Genomic DNA, 16,949 nt, shown 5'->3' with positions numbered 1-16,949 from the left:
CCTCATGAGAAGAGAAGACTCCCTGGAGAAGACCCGGATGTTGGGAAAGATGGAGGGCACAAGGAGAAGGGGACGGCAGAGGACGAGATGGTTGGATAGTGTTTTCGAGGTTACCTGCATGTGTTTGACCAAACTGCGGGAGGCAGTGGAGGACAGAGGTGCCTGGCGTTCTCTGGTCCATGGGGTCACGAAGAGTCGGACACGACTAAACGACTAAACAACAACATTCTCCCCAGAAGGGAGGTGCACTGTTCCTGGAGGTACAGTCATATCTCGGGTTACAGATGCTTCAGGTTGCGTTTTTTCGGGTTACGGACCGCTGAAACTCAGAAGTACCAGAACGGGTTACTTCTGGGTTTTGGTGGTCACGCATGCGCAGAAGCCCCGAATCGCAACCCGTGCATGCACACAGAAGTGCCGCTGCGGGTTGCAAACGTGCATCCCACACCGATCACGTTCGCAACCCGAGAGTCCACTGTACTGCAATACCAGGTCGATGCATGGAGTGGATAGATCAAGTCCCTATTCCATCTCCCAGCTCCAAAAAGACATTTAATATATAGTCCTCAAATACAGGACATATCAGATATTAAACTGATAAGAACAGATACTACACTTGATCTTAGCCAAAAGGCTGAGACGAGATGTCTGATACTAGTTCTCAGCGCTACGCTATTTTGTTCTCATGATATTGCAAGGTTTGGGTGTAAACATCACAAAGTTTGGGTGACTTGGGAGGGTGGTTTGCAGCAGCCTTGGGATGTACAGTGGTGCCCCGCAAGACGAATGCCTCGCAAGACGGAAAACTCGCTAGATGAAAGAGTTTTCCGTTTTGGAGGTGCTTCGCAAAATGAATTTCCTATGGGCTTGCTTCGCAAGACGAAAATGTCTTGCGAGTTGCTGCGGGTTTTTTCCCCCTTTCCCCCCCCCTTTTTCTAAGCCGCTAAGCCGCTTATCCGCTAAGCCGATAAGTCGCTAAAAGCCGCTAAACCGCTAATAGCGCTAATCCTCTAAGCTGTCAATGGGCTTGCTTCGCAAGACGAAAAAAACGCTAAACGAAGAGACTCGCGGAACAGATTCTTTTCGTCTTGCGAGGCACCACTGTAGTCTGTTGTTGATATTGCAGGCTAGGGTTCAGAACAAGGGCGGTTTGCAAAAAATATCTGCCCCCTCGCCATGCAAATCCACCATCAAGCTACAGCAATTGCTCAGTTCTGCAACATTCCTTCTTCAGCCACTCTCAGAGCACCAATCCAGGATTCAGTTGCAAACTACTGCTCTACTCACATTCATGAAAACCAATTGCATTTTTTTTTTACACAACTGATTAGTTAGAATGACTAAAAACTCTTGCATTTATTATTTACTCGATGACAACTATGGTAGTTTTGCAAATTGAGGTTGGAAGTCGACATCAATCAATTCCAGCTGCTGCTTTTGTAAAGTGATCTTCAAATACGCAAATTTTAGTATCTGGAACGACAGTTTGAATGTCTTGGATCGCATTGAGTAGTCATTATGAATTATTAGGTGCAAATTTTATGATAGAGAACACCAGAATATGAGAGAAGCACCTTCTAGCATAGTAAGACAGGAATGGGGTTGTGGGTGAGCAATTGGTAGACTGTTCTGGACTGTTCAAACTGTCAATTTTGACCATGACTCAGGGCAAACATTTAATTTTCACCCAAAAATATTAGGACTTTTGGAGCACGACCTTTCTAAAAAGTATATGACAATATGAAGAAATTATGTGACAGATCTAACATTCCTCATATGTACCAAATCACATTTTAAAGAAAAGACACAATGGAAGAGATAATAATATTTTATTTTGGCTTAAGTACTTGAGAAACGTTAAAAACATTACACTGTGTTTCATAATTTATCTGTTCAGAAGAGTTAATCAAATGAAATAAAGATCCTACATAAAAACCATGATACCTGGGACAACCTGCCCATGGGAAAACAATTCTTTACACATGAAGCTATTACATATTAGCTGTTGGTTTGAATTTTTCTTAGAAAGTCAGCTTCTGAATTAGCAAAACTGGGAGGGGGGGCACAACTTAAAATACAAGTTGGTTAAGCAGATTAAACAGAAGAATTAAGGATTTGCCTTTTTAAGGCTGCAGTGCAAGATATGCTTCATTAGGAGGAGGAAGCATGCCCAACCAAAACAAGTGGGACTCGTTTCCAAAGAAACAGGGTTAGGATTTGATTACAAAATAAGCTTTATAGAGCTCCAGTTCCTGAAACCGAACAGGGAAAGCAGAATGACAGCATGTATTGTACACATCACTGTAAGACAGAAACCAAAGTTACAGATAGGTAGCCGTGTTGGTCTGCCATAGTCGAAACAAGAAAAATTCCTTCCAGTAGCACCTTAAAGACCAACTAAGTTAGTTCTGTTTCAGTGTATCTGAAGAAGTGTGCATGCACACGAAAGCTCATACCAAGAACTAACTTAGTTGGTCTTTAAGGTGCTACTGGAAGGAATTTTTCCAGAAACCAAAGCTTATTGTGAAGAAGCAGTATTCTGGTGCATAACTGCACGGTCACTCCTGGTTTCCTCCTTCTCTACTGTAAGCTACAAGGCATGTTCATTGGAGTATTGTGATTCCCAAGCCTGGAACTGTGACTTGTTTACGGAGAAAGAAAGCCACAATCCCAGGCCTTACTTTCTGGAAGAGGACACTCTGCAAATGTGGGGAAATGGAGTACTATAGCCATAGATATAAAATATCTCCAAAAATCCTTTCATTTGTTAACACTTTTTGAATAGTAAAGCAATGGAATGCAGAAACAAAATTACAGGTGTATGCAATCCAAGCATATTTAGGCAGCTCGCAAACGTCCGCTAAGAGATCAAGGATTCCTAATATTTAAGGCTGCAATCATATGGACACTTGTCTGAAAAGAAATCTGGCTGAAATTGCTTCTCAGAGGACAACTGTCAAAGTTTGTAGTTCTCAGGATAAAAGTGATAAAATGTGGTGTATGATAAAATGTGGCAGCCATCGTTTTAAACCCTCACTGAAATGCTCAACTTTCATTATTTTCAAATCCAAATATAAAGGTTATCCAAGACGATTAGCCTGGAGAAGAGGTTAAGGGGTGATATGATAGCCATGTTCAAATATATAAAAGGATGTCACATAGAGGAGGGAGAAAGGTTGTTTTCTGCTGCTCCAGAGAAGCGGACACGGAGCAACGGATCCAAACTACAAGAAAGAAGATTCCACCTAAACATTAGGAAGAACTTCCTGACCGTAAGAGCTGTTCGACAGTGGAATTTGCTGTCAAGGAGTGTGGTGGAGTCTCCTTCTTTGGAGGTCTTTAAGCAGAGGCTTGACAACCATGTCAGGAGTGCTCTGATGGTGTTTCCTGCTTGGCAGGGGGTTGGACTCGATGGCCCTTGTGGTCTCTTCCAACTCTATGATTCTACGATGGCTTTTCAGATTTCTCATATGTGATGCGAATGTCAAATATACCGTACACTAACTTATATTTTCACCAATGATAGCTTTCATCTCTGCCATGTTCAAGATACGCAAAATCAATTAAATGCCATTAAAATATATAAATTAACTCCAGTCTGGCTTATGACACATTTGCAATATGGTTCTTGGGGTTGTTGTTTTTTAAGTTGCCAACTCTTTGCACTCGTATGTCTACCGCTCTTCAACTGAAGTAACTTTTTAATGTCCCCTTGAATTAATCTACTGGTGTTGCCTATGTCAAATACAGACAATTCAGAGCTAGTTCCATCATGCCCTGTTATTTTATTTTATTTTATTTTATTCTTGCATCATAGTAGCGATGCCAAACTTTCCAGTGGGTGTATCACAGACTAAGAGAGTACCACACATCTGGCACAAGTTTTCTGTGCTGCTCTGACACTCTCCCCTTGCCAGGCCCTCCTAATTCACTCCAGGCATGTCCAAGATCCCTTTGCCTATGCCACTTGAGGCAAAACACACACCCCCACACACAATTTTGGGCATATTTACTTGGCAAAAAAGAATCACTAAAAAGATGTTAACGATGTACAGTTACGTTTCTGAATCTATGCTAAGGATGAAATCAGCTTCATAGGTGCTACCTCTAAATTAGGACCTTTGTTCTGGTGTATTGTTTGTTATCCAGATAGACTACATTTCTACCTTGGTTTTAAACAGCTGAACCGGCATATTTAACCACAAAACTAAGAGTCTCAGAGATAACTGTAACCTGTCCCTGCTTCTAGGATGTCCCAGGACCCCTCCCTGGATTTTCAACTTGACTTTTTAAAAAAAATAAAAATGTAAATCTCCAGACCTTTTATTTATAGAGGTACCAGAAAAAATGTGCAGGCCATTTTCTACTCAATTGCTCATTTAAGAAAGACGTGTGTTTCTGGCTTCCAGCATTGTGACCAATAAGAGCAAAGGCATTTATTGGGGTGATCTGACATCGTGCACATTTTCCATGTCTAAAAGGATCGGAATAAATTATGTAATGTAACAAATATGCAAATCTCCTTAGTTTGCATAATATATGCATTTTTCATAATGCTGCTCTTCTTGGTATAGAACGTAGACTGTTGAGACAAAAATTGGTTTATTTTTGGGTTTTTTTAATGGCCCTGGCGAAAGCACCTAGCTGTAGACACGGGTTACCAGTCACTGTAAACATCTGTCATTTTCTTTGGAAAGAAGGTATAAAGTGCTCTGCAAAAGGTGCAGAAGAATAGGATAGAGAAACCTGCCCCAACTATTCTAGCAGTTTTAAATATAGCAACCACAACTATGAGGAATGGAATCAGACCACTCCACTGTCAAAGTATCTGCCAAATGGCGGGTGGGTGGGAAATCTGCCCAAGCTTTTAAATACAGATGCAATCATTCAGCTATATCAAAGGTCAAAACTACATGCACAACTATGTTGTGCAAGATTCCAATAAGCAAATCGTTTCACCCCGTCATTTGAGATTTCCCAGCGTCTTCTTCTTAGCATGTTTCATGCAGATTTTTACTCTCCCTTAATGGTTATTTGATTTTATCAGGTCCTTGTAAATTCTACTGGCCCCTGGCTACAGGTCTCATTCCCGTGCGTGGGTCATCGGCCTCAATGAATATATTCTCAGTTTTAAAGCAATTTCAAATGTTTAATGAGTTCTGTCGCTGACAGGTCACTCAAGTCTTCACCACTTTGGTGAGAGCAAGTAGTCTTTGGAGGCCAGCTTCCAAGTTGTGGGAACGAACGACGAACAAGAAGTAGTAAGTGGAAGAGGAAAGGTGATTCAGACTATCAGCATTCTCAAGAAGCTGGAGATTCAACACGTAAGAGTGCTCTCAAATAGGATTTGAGAGTTTGAATAGACCTCTCTCTTCTAATTTTAAGGGTACTCCGATCATAAAACCTGCAAGGATGGGCTTTAGATAGCCAAGATAACCTTTTTCATTTCTCAGACTGTGGCTCAGGGCAGTTGCCCCCAGTATCTCCCCTTCGGTCTTTTTCCCCTTCGACTGCATCTTCTGCACTTGGCAAAGGCACATTTGCTTGCTTCAAATCTTCTTCCTGAGCAGAGCTGAAGCCTTTGGAGTCTAACTTCACTGACACCTCCGCATCACTACCTGCAGTCTCTTTGGCTTCTGGAGAAACTGGCAGATTTATTGACGCTATTGCCAACTTTGCAATATTCAAAATGGACTCCTGTGCTTCAGCAGAACAGCCCGGGAAGGAGAGAGAATCCACTTCGGTCAGAACAGAATGAAGAGAGGGGACTTCTGTTGCCGGCAAGTCAGATCTTAGATCTTCAACGTAATGCCCTGTTTGGAAATGGTCATCCCCTGGGACTGACTGAAGAGAAGGAAGTTCTTCTCTTTCCTGGTCATGCTTTCTAATTTCAGCATGTTGTACTACCTGTGACTTCTCATCTATAGGGACATGAGGAAGAGGGGAAAGGTCTCCTTCCCTCTGGCCAGATTTTTCACTTTCAGCATCTGGCTTTGTTTGAGATTGGCCATCAGGGCTGTCACTCTTCACATCCGTGTACCATACACTGATCTTTGTCTCAGACTCTGCCCCTGGGCTAAGACCTAGTTCTTCACACACCATGGAAGGATCCGGGTGAGTAATGTAGCGTCCTTCACCAGAGACACTTGTCACGTTTATATAGTCCCCTTCCTCACTGGGTGGAAGAGAAATTCTTGTCACGTTTATATAATCCCCTTCTTCACTGGATGGAAGAGAAATTCTTGTCACGTTTATATAATCCCCTTCTTCACTGGGTGGAAGAGAAATTCGTGCCACATTTATAGGACCACTTTCTTCACTGGGTGGAAGAGAAATAGCTGTTGTGTTTGTATCGGCAGCTTCTATGCTGGGTGGAAAACGCACTTCAGAAGGTTCATGCATCTCATCTGTTTGACATTCCTCTACGTTCCTTTCCTCTTCCTTATCCTTCGCTTCTGCAGGTTCCTGTGGCGTTAGAAGCCCACTTTCATGAACTTGTTCCTTCTTCTCAGACGGAGGATCTGCTGGCAGTTCAACAGTCACAGTCAGCAATCTTCTTATTTCATCCACACCTCCAAGAACCGGAAGATTTTCCTCTTCCTCGGGTACCTTATTTTCACTTTCTGTGCTTCCACCCAAACTTGTTTCTACCACAGTGAGAAACTGTGGGTCCACCTTCTCTTCCCTTCCTCCAGTAGGAATGCTAGGTAGAGTACCGGAATTCTCTTCACTTTTGTTCCTAGCCTCGTGGCATCCATCCTGAGCCATTTTTTCCGGGGCGAACACTTCATTACTCTGAGCGTCAGTAGCCAGTGTCTCTATCAAGCTGACGGAAGGCTTCCTAGCTGGGCTGGCTTGCGCTGATCCCGAAGGGGTCTTTAGATCACTCAGACTGGAAACACTTTCACAAGGCAAGTGGACTTCCTCATAAAGGTTATGTTTCTTCAAGTGGGCAGCCTCTTTTATCACTAAGCAGGAAATAAACAAAAACAAAAAAAGTGGGGAGAAAAGAAATTCAGCCAAAGGATGTGTAAGGGTAGAGAGGAAAGCAGGAAAACGACACACAATCCTAGAAAACCCAGGAGGTGGGGATTGTCCCTTCCCAAATAAATTGTTGATCTTGCTGGGTTTCTGTCCTTGAATCCCACTCGTGAATAAGCTTGGCTAAGTCTAGAGGGCAGAGTGGACTGGCAAGACCAGAGGTAAGGGGGCAAGAAACACAAAGGCTCCTGCTGGATGTGGTTGCGAGAAATAGGTCAGGGACATGGGCTTGGTGGCATCAAGCGCTGGGTGGGTGAACCAAGGGGGCAGGTATTGGCTGGGTGATAAGGCATGGCTTCAGGAGCCCAGACTGTCTTCACCCCACCCCCTGAAAAGTTCAGCCTGTTAGGGGGAAGGTTAAGGGTCTGGAAGACATCTTAGAAGATGGAGCAGAGTCGTTCTGTGTTGCTCCAGAGGGCAGGAGTAGAACCAATGGGTAAAAATGACAGGAAACAAGATTTCAGCTAAAGATTAGGATAAACTTTATAATGGCGAGAACTGCTCAGCAGTAGGGCAGACCATCGAACCCTGTAAAAGCTTTGAGGGTGTGTTTTTTTTGGGTGTGTGGAACCCGTAGAGTCAGTAAACATCTAAGGAAGACCACCATCTAAGATGAAACTAAATGGGTAAAGCCAAACTTACTATCTTGAAAGCGGCTGCCAGTTTCTTACTTCGCGGGATTATTATCGTTTTGTCACAGAAAGCAAAGTTACCTTTGAGGGCTTCATCGAGCAAAGTTTGCAGCAAAATCTCTTCGTAGACGTTTTCGACTTGGATCACGTTGTTGTGTTCGGCAAAAATGAACTGCTCGTATTTCTGGAGCTCCTGTGTGGTGAGACACAATGTCAAGAGGATTAAAAAGGACCACGTTCCGACTGCAGCTAATAGGAGTTCTTCCTGTATGTGTGAAAGAGGCCCAAGCCAGGTCTGTGCCAAAAGAAATTTCAGAGGGAGTGGGAGAGCAGGGGAGGGATTTTCAGGAAACAGTGAGCAAGCCAAGGGAGCAAAGTTCTTTCCAACTAGGCAAGAAACCCAGAGCACTGGCTCAGGTTTGAGAGGAAAGAAAAAAGAAGAACTGGTATCATTTGGCATATAAAGCAAACAAAACGGACAGAATCCCTAGACTAGCTCAAGAACATAACCTGGAGATAAGGTAAAGGTAAAGGGACCCCTGACCATTAGGTCCAGTCGTGACCGACTCTGGGGTTGCGGCGCTCATCTCGCTTTACTAGCCGAGGGAGCCGGCGTGCAGCTTCCAGGTCATGTGGCCGGCATGACTAAGCCGCTTCTGGTGAACAAGAGCAGCGCATGGAAACACTGTTTACCTTCCCGCCAGAGTGGTGCCTATTTATCTACTTGCACTTTGAGGTGCTTTCGAACTGCTAGGTTGGCAGGAGCAGGGACCAAGCAACGGGAGCTCACCCCATCGAGGGGATTTGAACCGCTGACCTTCTGATCAGCAAGTCCTAGGCTCTGTGGTTTAACCCACAGCGCCACCCGCGTCCCTCAGCCTGGAGATAAGTCTGTACTAACAACTACTCTCTCCATCTCTCTTATTGGCTGCTTTCATGGCTCCTTTGTAAAGACAGCTACACCATCTGCATCTATTTCTTACCATTTTTGCTCTAAGGACCAATACTGGCAGAATTCAGCTGATGGCTGACCAAATTTATTGGTTGATAACATGGTAGATAGATAATGTAAGGAGATTTATAATTTCATAACATGCCGAGAATAATATGTGCTGAGAAATCAGAGAGAGGAGCTGAGGAAAGTCTCGGAGGGAGTCTAAGGTCTAAGTCTAAGGTGGGTGGGAAAAAAGGGGGGAAATAATGAATATGATATGATTTGATAATTTGTTATGTTGAAATTGCTAATAAGAACATTTTTTTAAAAAAGAATTCAGCTGATAGGTCCACAAGGGGAAATGACAGGCATTTCCACCCCCCGCCAAGCCGTGTACTTGCTGCAAATTAGACACACCCACTGTGAACACATTCTCCTTCGCAAAGACTATTATGTGTGGGAGGGGGGGCATGGAATATGCAAAACAGCGGCTAACTAAGGAAATACCTTTTCAAAGGTAAAAATCACAGAGTTGTAGAGTTGGAAGAGACCCCAAGGGCTACCTAGGTGAGCCCCTGCAATGCAGGAATCCCATGCCCAACATGGGGCTCAAATGCACAACCCTGAGATTAAGAGTCTCGTGCTCTACTGAGCTATCAAGCCACCTTGTGGACTAGCAGTGTTGTGCAGCAGGCTGCCTCTTTTAAAACCCTTTCACAGACCTTACTGTATTTTTCGCTCTATAAGACACACTTTTTTCCCTCCTAAAAAGTAAGGGGAAATGTGTGTGCGTCTTATGGAGCAAATGCAGGCTGCACAGCTATCCCAGAAGCCAGAACAGCGAGAGGGATCTCTGCGCAGCAATCCCTCTTGCTGTTCCGGCTTCTGGGATTCAGAATATTTTTTTTTCTTTTTTTCCTCCTCCAAAAACTAGGTGCGTCTTATGGTCTGGTGCATCTTATAGAGTGAAAAATACGGCATTTCAAGAAGGGCAATGGAGCTTATTTCAAGTAGTTGTTCTTGCAATGCTGGGGGTTGGATTAGATGACCCTCTGTGTCCCCTTCCAACTCTAAAATTCTATGATTTTATATGTGCTTCTTGTGCTTCCTGCTTTCACTCAATCAGATCTTATGCACCCCTCCATGCAAAGGAGATTGGGAAATGCAAGGAAGAGGAAATGCAACTGAATCAATTTCCTGTGTTGCCCACAGCTTATCATTATGCCAAAATGGCTCATATGTATGTGTGTATGATATTATCCTTTCATATGGCTTCATCTATGTCTAGATCAGTGAAGATTCCCACCTCCAACGAACCTTGGATCAATCACTACATCTTCCAAAGTTGGTGCAGTTTGGTCACAGAATATGGAAAAGGGAATGGACCCCTGGACATTTAAGTCCACTCAAAGGCGACTATGGGGTGCAAAGATCCTCCCCCTATTGTGTGGGCAGGTGGTCCCTCCCCCTACCTGGCCTGATCACCTTAGCAACGCCTCCCCAGGCGGGATTGGGCAACTGGCCGAGGTAGGCGGAGACCTCCAGGTATCCCACCTGGGGAAGGCAAAGCCAAGCCTGTGCTAATGGTGCTGGATAGGGTCCAGGGGGGGCTGCACGCGACCACGCAAAGGGCACCCCCCATTCAATGTGGGGAGCGGTCATTGTGCATGTTTTGAGTGTGCAAGAGGAACAAAGCTAGCGCTCCCGTCATAGTCCTCACACCTAGTGAAACAAGATGCTGTCTGCAATTCTTGTATTTTCTGTGTAGCTTCAAGGCACATTGATACCTGCCCACTCCCAGACAAATGCTGCCACAGATTTCAGAAATCCATAATTTTTAGTATCTACTTTTTAGGCCAAATGTGCAGACGTTTACCACATATTTGGTGTATGCAATTCCATCCAAGTAAGTACTACATAGGAAGTAAGGTAAAAAGGTAAAGGACCCCTGGATGGTTAAGTCCAGTCAAAGGCAACTATGGGGTTGCAGCATTCATCTCACTTTCAGGCTGAGGGAGCCGGCGTTTGTCCCCAGATAGCTTTCCAGGTCACGTGGCCAGCAGGACAAAACCGCTTCTGGCGCAATGGAACACTGTGACAGAAACCAGAGTGCAGGGAAACACCATTTACCTTCCCGCCAGAGCAGTACCTATTTATCTACTTGCACTGGCGTGCTTTCAAACTGCTAGGTTGGCAGAAGCTAGACAGAGCAACGGGAGCTCACCCCATCACAGGGATTCAAACTGCCAACCTTCTGATCGGCAAGCCCAAGAGGCTCAGTGGTTTAGAGCACAGTGCCACCTGCATTTTTAGCTCCCGTGAGGCCACAGAATATAAAGGATTGTCAAAATGTGAAACTCGTGTGCTTGTATGGCTGTGGTCAGGAATACTGTTTGGGGTGTGGCGCACTTGCCCCTCTCCATCCTACACGCTGTTGTTGGTCAGTGCCAGACTACAAAAGTATCTTCCCACCCTGATCATTCTTCTGATTGCAACCACTTGTGTTTTGTAATAGAAGTCATTGCCACAAATGCACTAGCAATGACTTACTATGCCGAACTGTACTGTACATAACAAGAAAGGGAAAGGGTACTGTCTGTTTTTGAGAAACGCATCCAGAATATATTTCTTTGGCTCCAAGAGCAAGAAAGGAGGATAACCAAGGCTTCATAAGCCCATTCTGTGATTTAAAAGACATTGTAATATTTTTTGGGGAGGATGGATGGCGGCTAACAGATTGAGGTTGAATCCTGACAAGACAGAAGTACTGTTTTTGGGGGACAGGAGGCGGGCAGGTGTGGAGGATTCCCTGGTCCTGAATGGAGTAACTGTGCCCCTGAAGTAAATGCCCACTCACAATGATAAGCCCAGTAGCTTCGGTATCCTTCCTCTCCTTTCAATTCAAACATAAGTATTGTAACTTACCGGCTTACACGTTGAAGCCAATGTCCGCTGAAGCGTGGGCAACGAGATTTGGACCAAGGCATCCTGAAATATCTTTTTCCGGGCGGTGCTGCTGTCATAGTCATATTGCTGTCAATTTAAAAATAAATAAATAGAATCAGCTGTGAGATCTGAATGTGCTGGCAAACGTCTCCCAGCTTTCTGCACAAAATCAAGTAAACCCCATCCAAAATCAGTGCACAAAGGCAATCTATAGTTTCCTTTCAAACTATTCCAGGAATTCTTTGGAAACAGTTGCTTTAACCAAGTCCCTTCTTTTGTTCTTGCAAAGTATAATGTGCACAATCTATAAAATCCACATGTTAAAAATAAATGTATGTGTTTGTGTGTGTATAAGAAGTGAACACACACACACACCTCCTCAAAAGATTCCTTGTTCTATCACTCATGACTCACTTATCATAAGTGTTATTAATAAAATAAGAAGCATCTGGTGCATTTTTTATTACATTTACTCTACCTTCAGATTGTTTCTAATCTTGTAGATTAGAAAACCTGAGATTAATTTTTGCTTTCACTCCAATCAACAACTGGATATGCACCAACTTCACACATTTACAAAATGGCTACAGCAGGGTGAAAGGCGCAAAGGACAGGGCTTCGGGACCTTTTAATAACTGGGGGGGGGGGGAGGAAAGCACAACTTATCACGCACTATTAAAACAACAGAAATTGTGTCTTCTTTTGCAACCGAGCTAGAGCTGTTGCATGATTACATTCAGAATGAGACAAACAATAATAGCAGGATTGGCCAGTATGATGGAGCGGAGTTGCAGAGTCCTTCAGATCCACTGAAGATATTTCTTCCCCGAATATCTATTAATATGTACTATGAACACTTTAGGAACATTAGGGACGCGGGTGGCGCTATGGGTTAAACCACAGAGCCTAGGACTTGCCGATCAGAAGGTCGGCAGTTCGAATCCCCACGACGGGGTGAGCTCCCGTTGCTCAGTCCCTGCTCCTGCCAACCTAGCAGTTCAAAAGCACATCAAAGTTCAAGTAGATAAATAGGTACCACTCCAGCAGGAAGGTAAACAACGTTTCCGTGCGCTGCTCTGGTTCACCAGAAGCGGCTTAGTCATGCTGGCCACAAAGCTGTACGCCGGCTCCCTCGGCCAATAAAGCGAGATGAGCGCCGCAACCCCAGAGTCGGCCACGACTGGACCTAATGGTCAGGAGTCCCTTTATCTTTATGAACACTTACCGTATTTTTCTGTGTATTGGACGAGGTTTTTTGACACGAAAATCATGTCAAAAAACTGGGGTCGTCCAATAGACAGACATGCTGTGCGCAGGGAGCGATCCGGGGGCGCTGGCTAGCGGCGCGCAGCTTCCCCCGATGCCGCTGCGTGAAGGAACCCCTCCCTAGATCATTTCCCGCACGTAGCGGCATCAGGGAAAGTTGCCCTCCGGCCAACAAGCTGGCTGGCTGGAGCACAACTTCCCTCGATGCAGATGCGTGAGGGAAACACTCCCTACCTGCGCGCAGGAAATGATCTAGCCAGTGTTTCCTTTCCGCAGCTACGTGAGGGGCGAGGCTCAACAACTTTGGGCCATCTCCCCTCATTTTCTTAAAATTGAGTCCCCCAAGATAGGGGGGGTGTCCTTATACACGGGGGCATCTAATAGACAGAAAAGTACGGTATTTCAATTTCTTAGCATTGGGCAGGAGTGCCTGGCATGGTGGATTTGCGTCGCTACAGCTGACCTGGCCGGGGGCAGGGCAGCATTGAAATTGCAACTGTGTGGACGCACTGGCAAGGCCGCTCCACTTCCTTGTGGGGCGGTGTTGCAGACAGGCCACATGGCCTCCTGCACACAGGGAGTCCCTGGTTGCATCACGGACCCCAGCCAGCCAAGGGGCGTGGCTTAGCGCATTTAAGCAGTCGCCAGAGGATATCCCTTCTTGTTCCTTCTCCTGCCCTCTTTTCATGCGTTCAACATCATGGCCTTGCTATGGACCTCAGTTGGTCACCTGTTCAGGGCGCCTGGTAGGATTTTTTCCACTTGGCAAACTGGCACTGGCCATTCAGTTTTTGCCTACCTCGTAGCAATTGTTACGACTTTTGAAAGGTTTGGCGCATTGGTAAAACCTTGTTCTGGGGAAGGGAGGTTGTGACCATCACCTGCCCCTCCACTTTAAGGGTATTCCGTTAAAGGGATCCAGGGGTGTGGATCTTGTCCGAAGCCCAGCTAGGGCCTAGGGCCATGCCATGACCCCATCAGGGACCCTGGGGGAGCTCTTAGTTGATGTAAATCAACAGGGCTCCCCCTATTGGTGGTTAACCCTTACTGGACTACCTGCATGGCAGTCAGGAGTCAGATACAGTGGTACCTCAGGTTACAGATGCTCCAGGTTACAGACTCCACTAACCCAGAAATATTACCTCGGGTTAAGAACTTTGCTTCCTGCGTCGCAGCAGCAGGAGGCCCCATTAGCTAAAGTGGTACCTCAGGTTAAGAACAGTTTCAGGTTAAGAACGGACCTCTGGAACGAATTAAGTTCTTAACCCAAGGTACTACTGTATAGTCGATTCAATTCCAATGCCTAATAAGCCAATACCACTCACATTCTGTAACCAATAAAGTTGTAGCCTTTATTTGCCCATTAACCTAAAATACTGTGTCCAGGTGTTATTATTCAACATAAGGGGAGGCCTTGGGGTCTTGACATGCAAAAGAGCCAGCCTGGTTTTGCTGGTGCATCTTCACAGCCCTGACCTCACAACCCCCCGCACTATTTGGTCTAGCTGCAGGGGTGCTGGTACTGGGAGTGGGGTTCAGTGGCAGCGTCCCTTCACACAGCAGCTCCTTACCAACGCTAGGAAATGGAAACACATGTCCAGGCTATACATTAATAAAAATTTAAGGAATGTACCTTTTCTCCTAGGCTTGTGATAGACCAAGATGATAATTTATTTTTACACTGTAAGTGTGCTGTCGTATCTTCCTGAGGCCGTTACTAGGGGGTTGCGGGGATTGTTCTGTGTGTGTGTGTGTGTGTGTGTGTGTGTGTATAATCATCTGTGTTTCTGCACGGAGGTGTTCATTTTTTTAGTGTTTTGTGTTTTTCAAACATATGTTTGAAGCTGCTTGGAGACCTCCAGGTAACAAGCGTCGTAATACAGTGGTTCTCAAACTTTTTTTGTCCGGGCCACAATAAAAAATTGGTTTTGCGATGCCTAATTTTTGTCAGGGAACTGCCATCAGGGCCGGAGGGAGAGAGCGGGCTCTGGAGGGGTCCCAGAGAGCATCCCGGGATGGGGAGAGGCAGCCCATCTTCTGGGGAAGAGAATCAGCATAGCACCAGTAGAGAAGGGGGGCAGATGGGGGAATTGGCGAGGCAGTCCCATGACTCCTTGCCAGGGACCAGCGGAAAGAGTATAAGTCCTCCACTGCCTACACCCTCCTTGCGCAGAAGGCTTCCGCGCAGGGAGAGTAGGAGGAGACTAGGCATCAAAGAGCTTCTTTGCTGGAAGAAGTTCAAGAAACGCCCACTGACGGATTCTGCCAGCGATTGAGACAGCCACGGGTGAGTGGCTGTCTGGACAGAAAAGGTTCACTCAGGCAACCCAGCCAGGTGTTGCACCGATTTACGCACGAGCAACCCCTAGAACCATTACATAACTGTTAACAAATACAATGGAAAACAAAAAGAAACAACCCCCAGCAGTGCTTGATTTGTAACATAGAACACAACTACTTTATAATATGAACATGTTTATAATATGAGCAGTGAGGGAGCACTGAAAGTATGAAACAATACAACTACATAAGACCATGATTCATTCCCAAAATATATTATTAACAAGCCTGAAATGTTTAAATATCTCTTTGATTGTCCTTGTGTCTTCCCACCCCACTTACCATCCTCTCCTGCCACACCCTTTGCGAACCACTGGTCTAACAAGTCTAAATGTGGTGTTATATATAATTATAATAGACACTACACCCCTAGATTTCCCTTGCAGAGGACGGGAATAAGTAAATAAACAGCATACCTTAAGAACACGGAGTTTGACTTTCTCAATGGCTGTTGACACTTTGGCCGCGTCCCTATGATGACTTAGACTCAGCAGGTGATCGAAGGTATATACAGCATTTTCCATAAGCTATAAACACATTGAGAGATAGAGGCCATATTTATTTGCCTGCAAAATTCCGAGAGTCACCAAGATGAACCTACATTAACCTCAAGGCACTTCTGGCAACAACACATCATCATCTTGGTTCTGTCAGAGACTCTACGGCTTAATTCAGGAGTCTCGTGGTCTGGGGATGGGATCTAGCCTGGTGATTATTGTCAACCCTCTGTGAATCCTCTTCAGGCACAGAAGGGAACAGTGACATCATCTCCTGTGATGGGCAGGCAACATGAAGTCTTTGCATCAATCTGGTCTGATATAGTTTCCATTCGCTTGACTTTCTTCCCTCGCCTGATACAACAGTGACTTCTATATTCTTCACTTCCTGCTCCAGTAACTGAACTAAGAGCTTAGGGACCTTGGCTTAGAAGGCACACACTCCAGATCTGGATTTCTGAGACGGCTGGTCAGAATGCTGGTTTGGCTCTGACGGGGCAAACCGTTTTCCAGATAGCATTTGGGAGTGCTTAACTCCTTAGAATGTAGGGACACGGGTGGCGCTGTGGGTTAAACCACAGAGCCCAGGACTTGCCGATCAGAAGGTCGGCGGTTCAAACTCCCGCGACGGGGAGAGCTCCTGTTGCTCGGTCCCTGCTCCTGCCAACTAGCAGTTCGAAAGCACGTCAAAGTGCAAGTAGATAAATTGGTACCACTCCGGTGGGAAGGTAAATGGCGTTTCCGTGCGCTGCTCTGGTTCGCCAGAAGCAGTTTAGTCATGCTGGCCACATGACCCAGAAGCTGTACGCCAGCTCCCTCGGCCAATAAAGCGAGATGAGCGCCGCAACCCCAGAGTCGGTCACGACTTGACCTGATGGTCGGGGTCCCTTTACCTTTAATGCCTTAGAAATCAATACTACCCCACTGGCAATTGGCCAGTAATCTGAATGTGTGTTGAGCCACTGACAACAATAAGGGGTGCACGCACCAAGACCAAAAACTAGGCTGACTGTCAAAATAAATGTGAATTTTACACTACCTCCTGCATGACATTCTGGGTCATCTGAATAACCAAGCCAATATCATAGAATTTGAAGCGGCTCTTGAGGTCCTGGAGTTGCTCTTGAAGGAAGTCAACTTTCAGATAGCAAGGTTCCATTTTCACAGAGTCATATGGCAGGCTTGTCAGGTGCTTCACGTTCTGTCAGGAAGACAGTATCCATAGGTTTTCAGTAATGTTTATGCAACTACTTTGCGCTGGTGAAACGCAGTGGCTAAGAGTGTTATCCTAGG

The 16,949-nt window shown here is 45.4% G+C and overlaps 1 protein-coding gene across 1 annotated transcript in view; it reads right to left on the bottom strand.

The window, feature by feature from the left end:
• Nucleotides 1-4,286: 4,286 nt before the first annotated feature.
• Nucleotides 4,287-16,949, bottom strand: part of NIBAN1 (niban apoptosis regulator 1) — a 93,905-nt gene continuing 81,242 nt past the window's right edge. The window contains exons 10-14 of the mRNA XM_081914815.1: nucleotides 16,696-16,857; nucleotides 15,576-15,686; nucleotides 11,533-11,640; nucleotides 7,755-7,866; nucleotides 4,287-6,968 (exon numbers count right to left, since the gene is read on the bottom strand). Coding sequence (XP_081770941.1) covers nucleotides 5,443-6,968; nucleotides 7,755-7,866; nucleotides 11,533-11,640; nucleotides 15,576-15,686; nucleotides 16,696-16,857 — 2,019 coding nt within the window. The 3' untranslated portion in view covers nucleotides 4,287-5,442. The remainder of the gene's footprint in view (nucleotides 6,969-7,754; nucleotides 7,867-11,532; nucleotides 11,641-15,575; nucleotides 15,687-16,695; nucleotides 16,858-16,949) is intronic.

Source organism: Podarcis melisellensis, assembly GCF_964234715.1.
Source record: "Podarcis melisellensis genome assembly, chromosome: 6".
Taxonomy (NCBI): Eukaryota; Metazoa; Chordata; class Lepidosauria; order Squamata; family Lacertidae; genus Podarcis; species Podarcis melisellensis.
The sequence above is the reverse complement of the archived record's forward strand: the minus strand, read 5'-3'. Positions and strand labels throughout refer to the sequence as shown.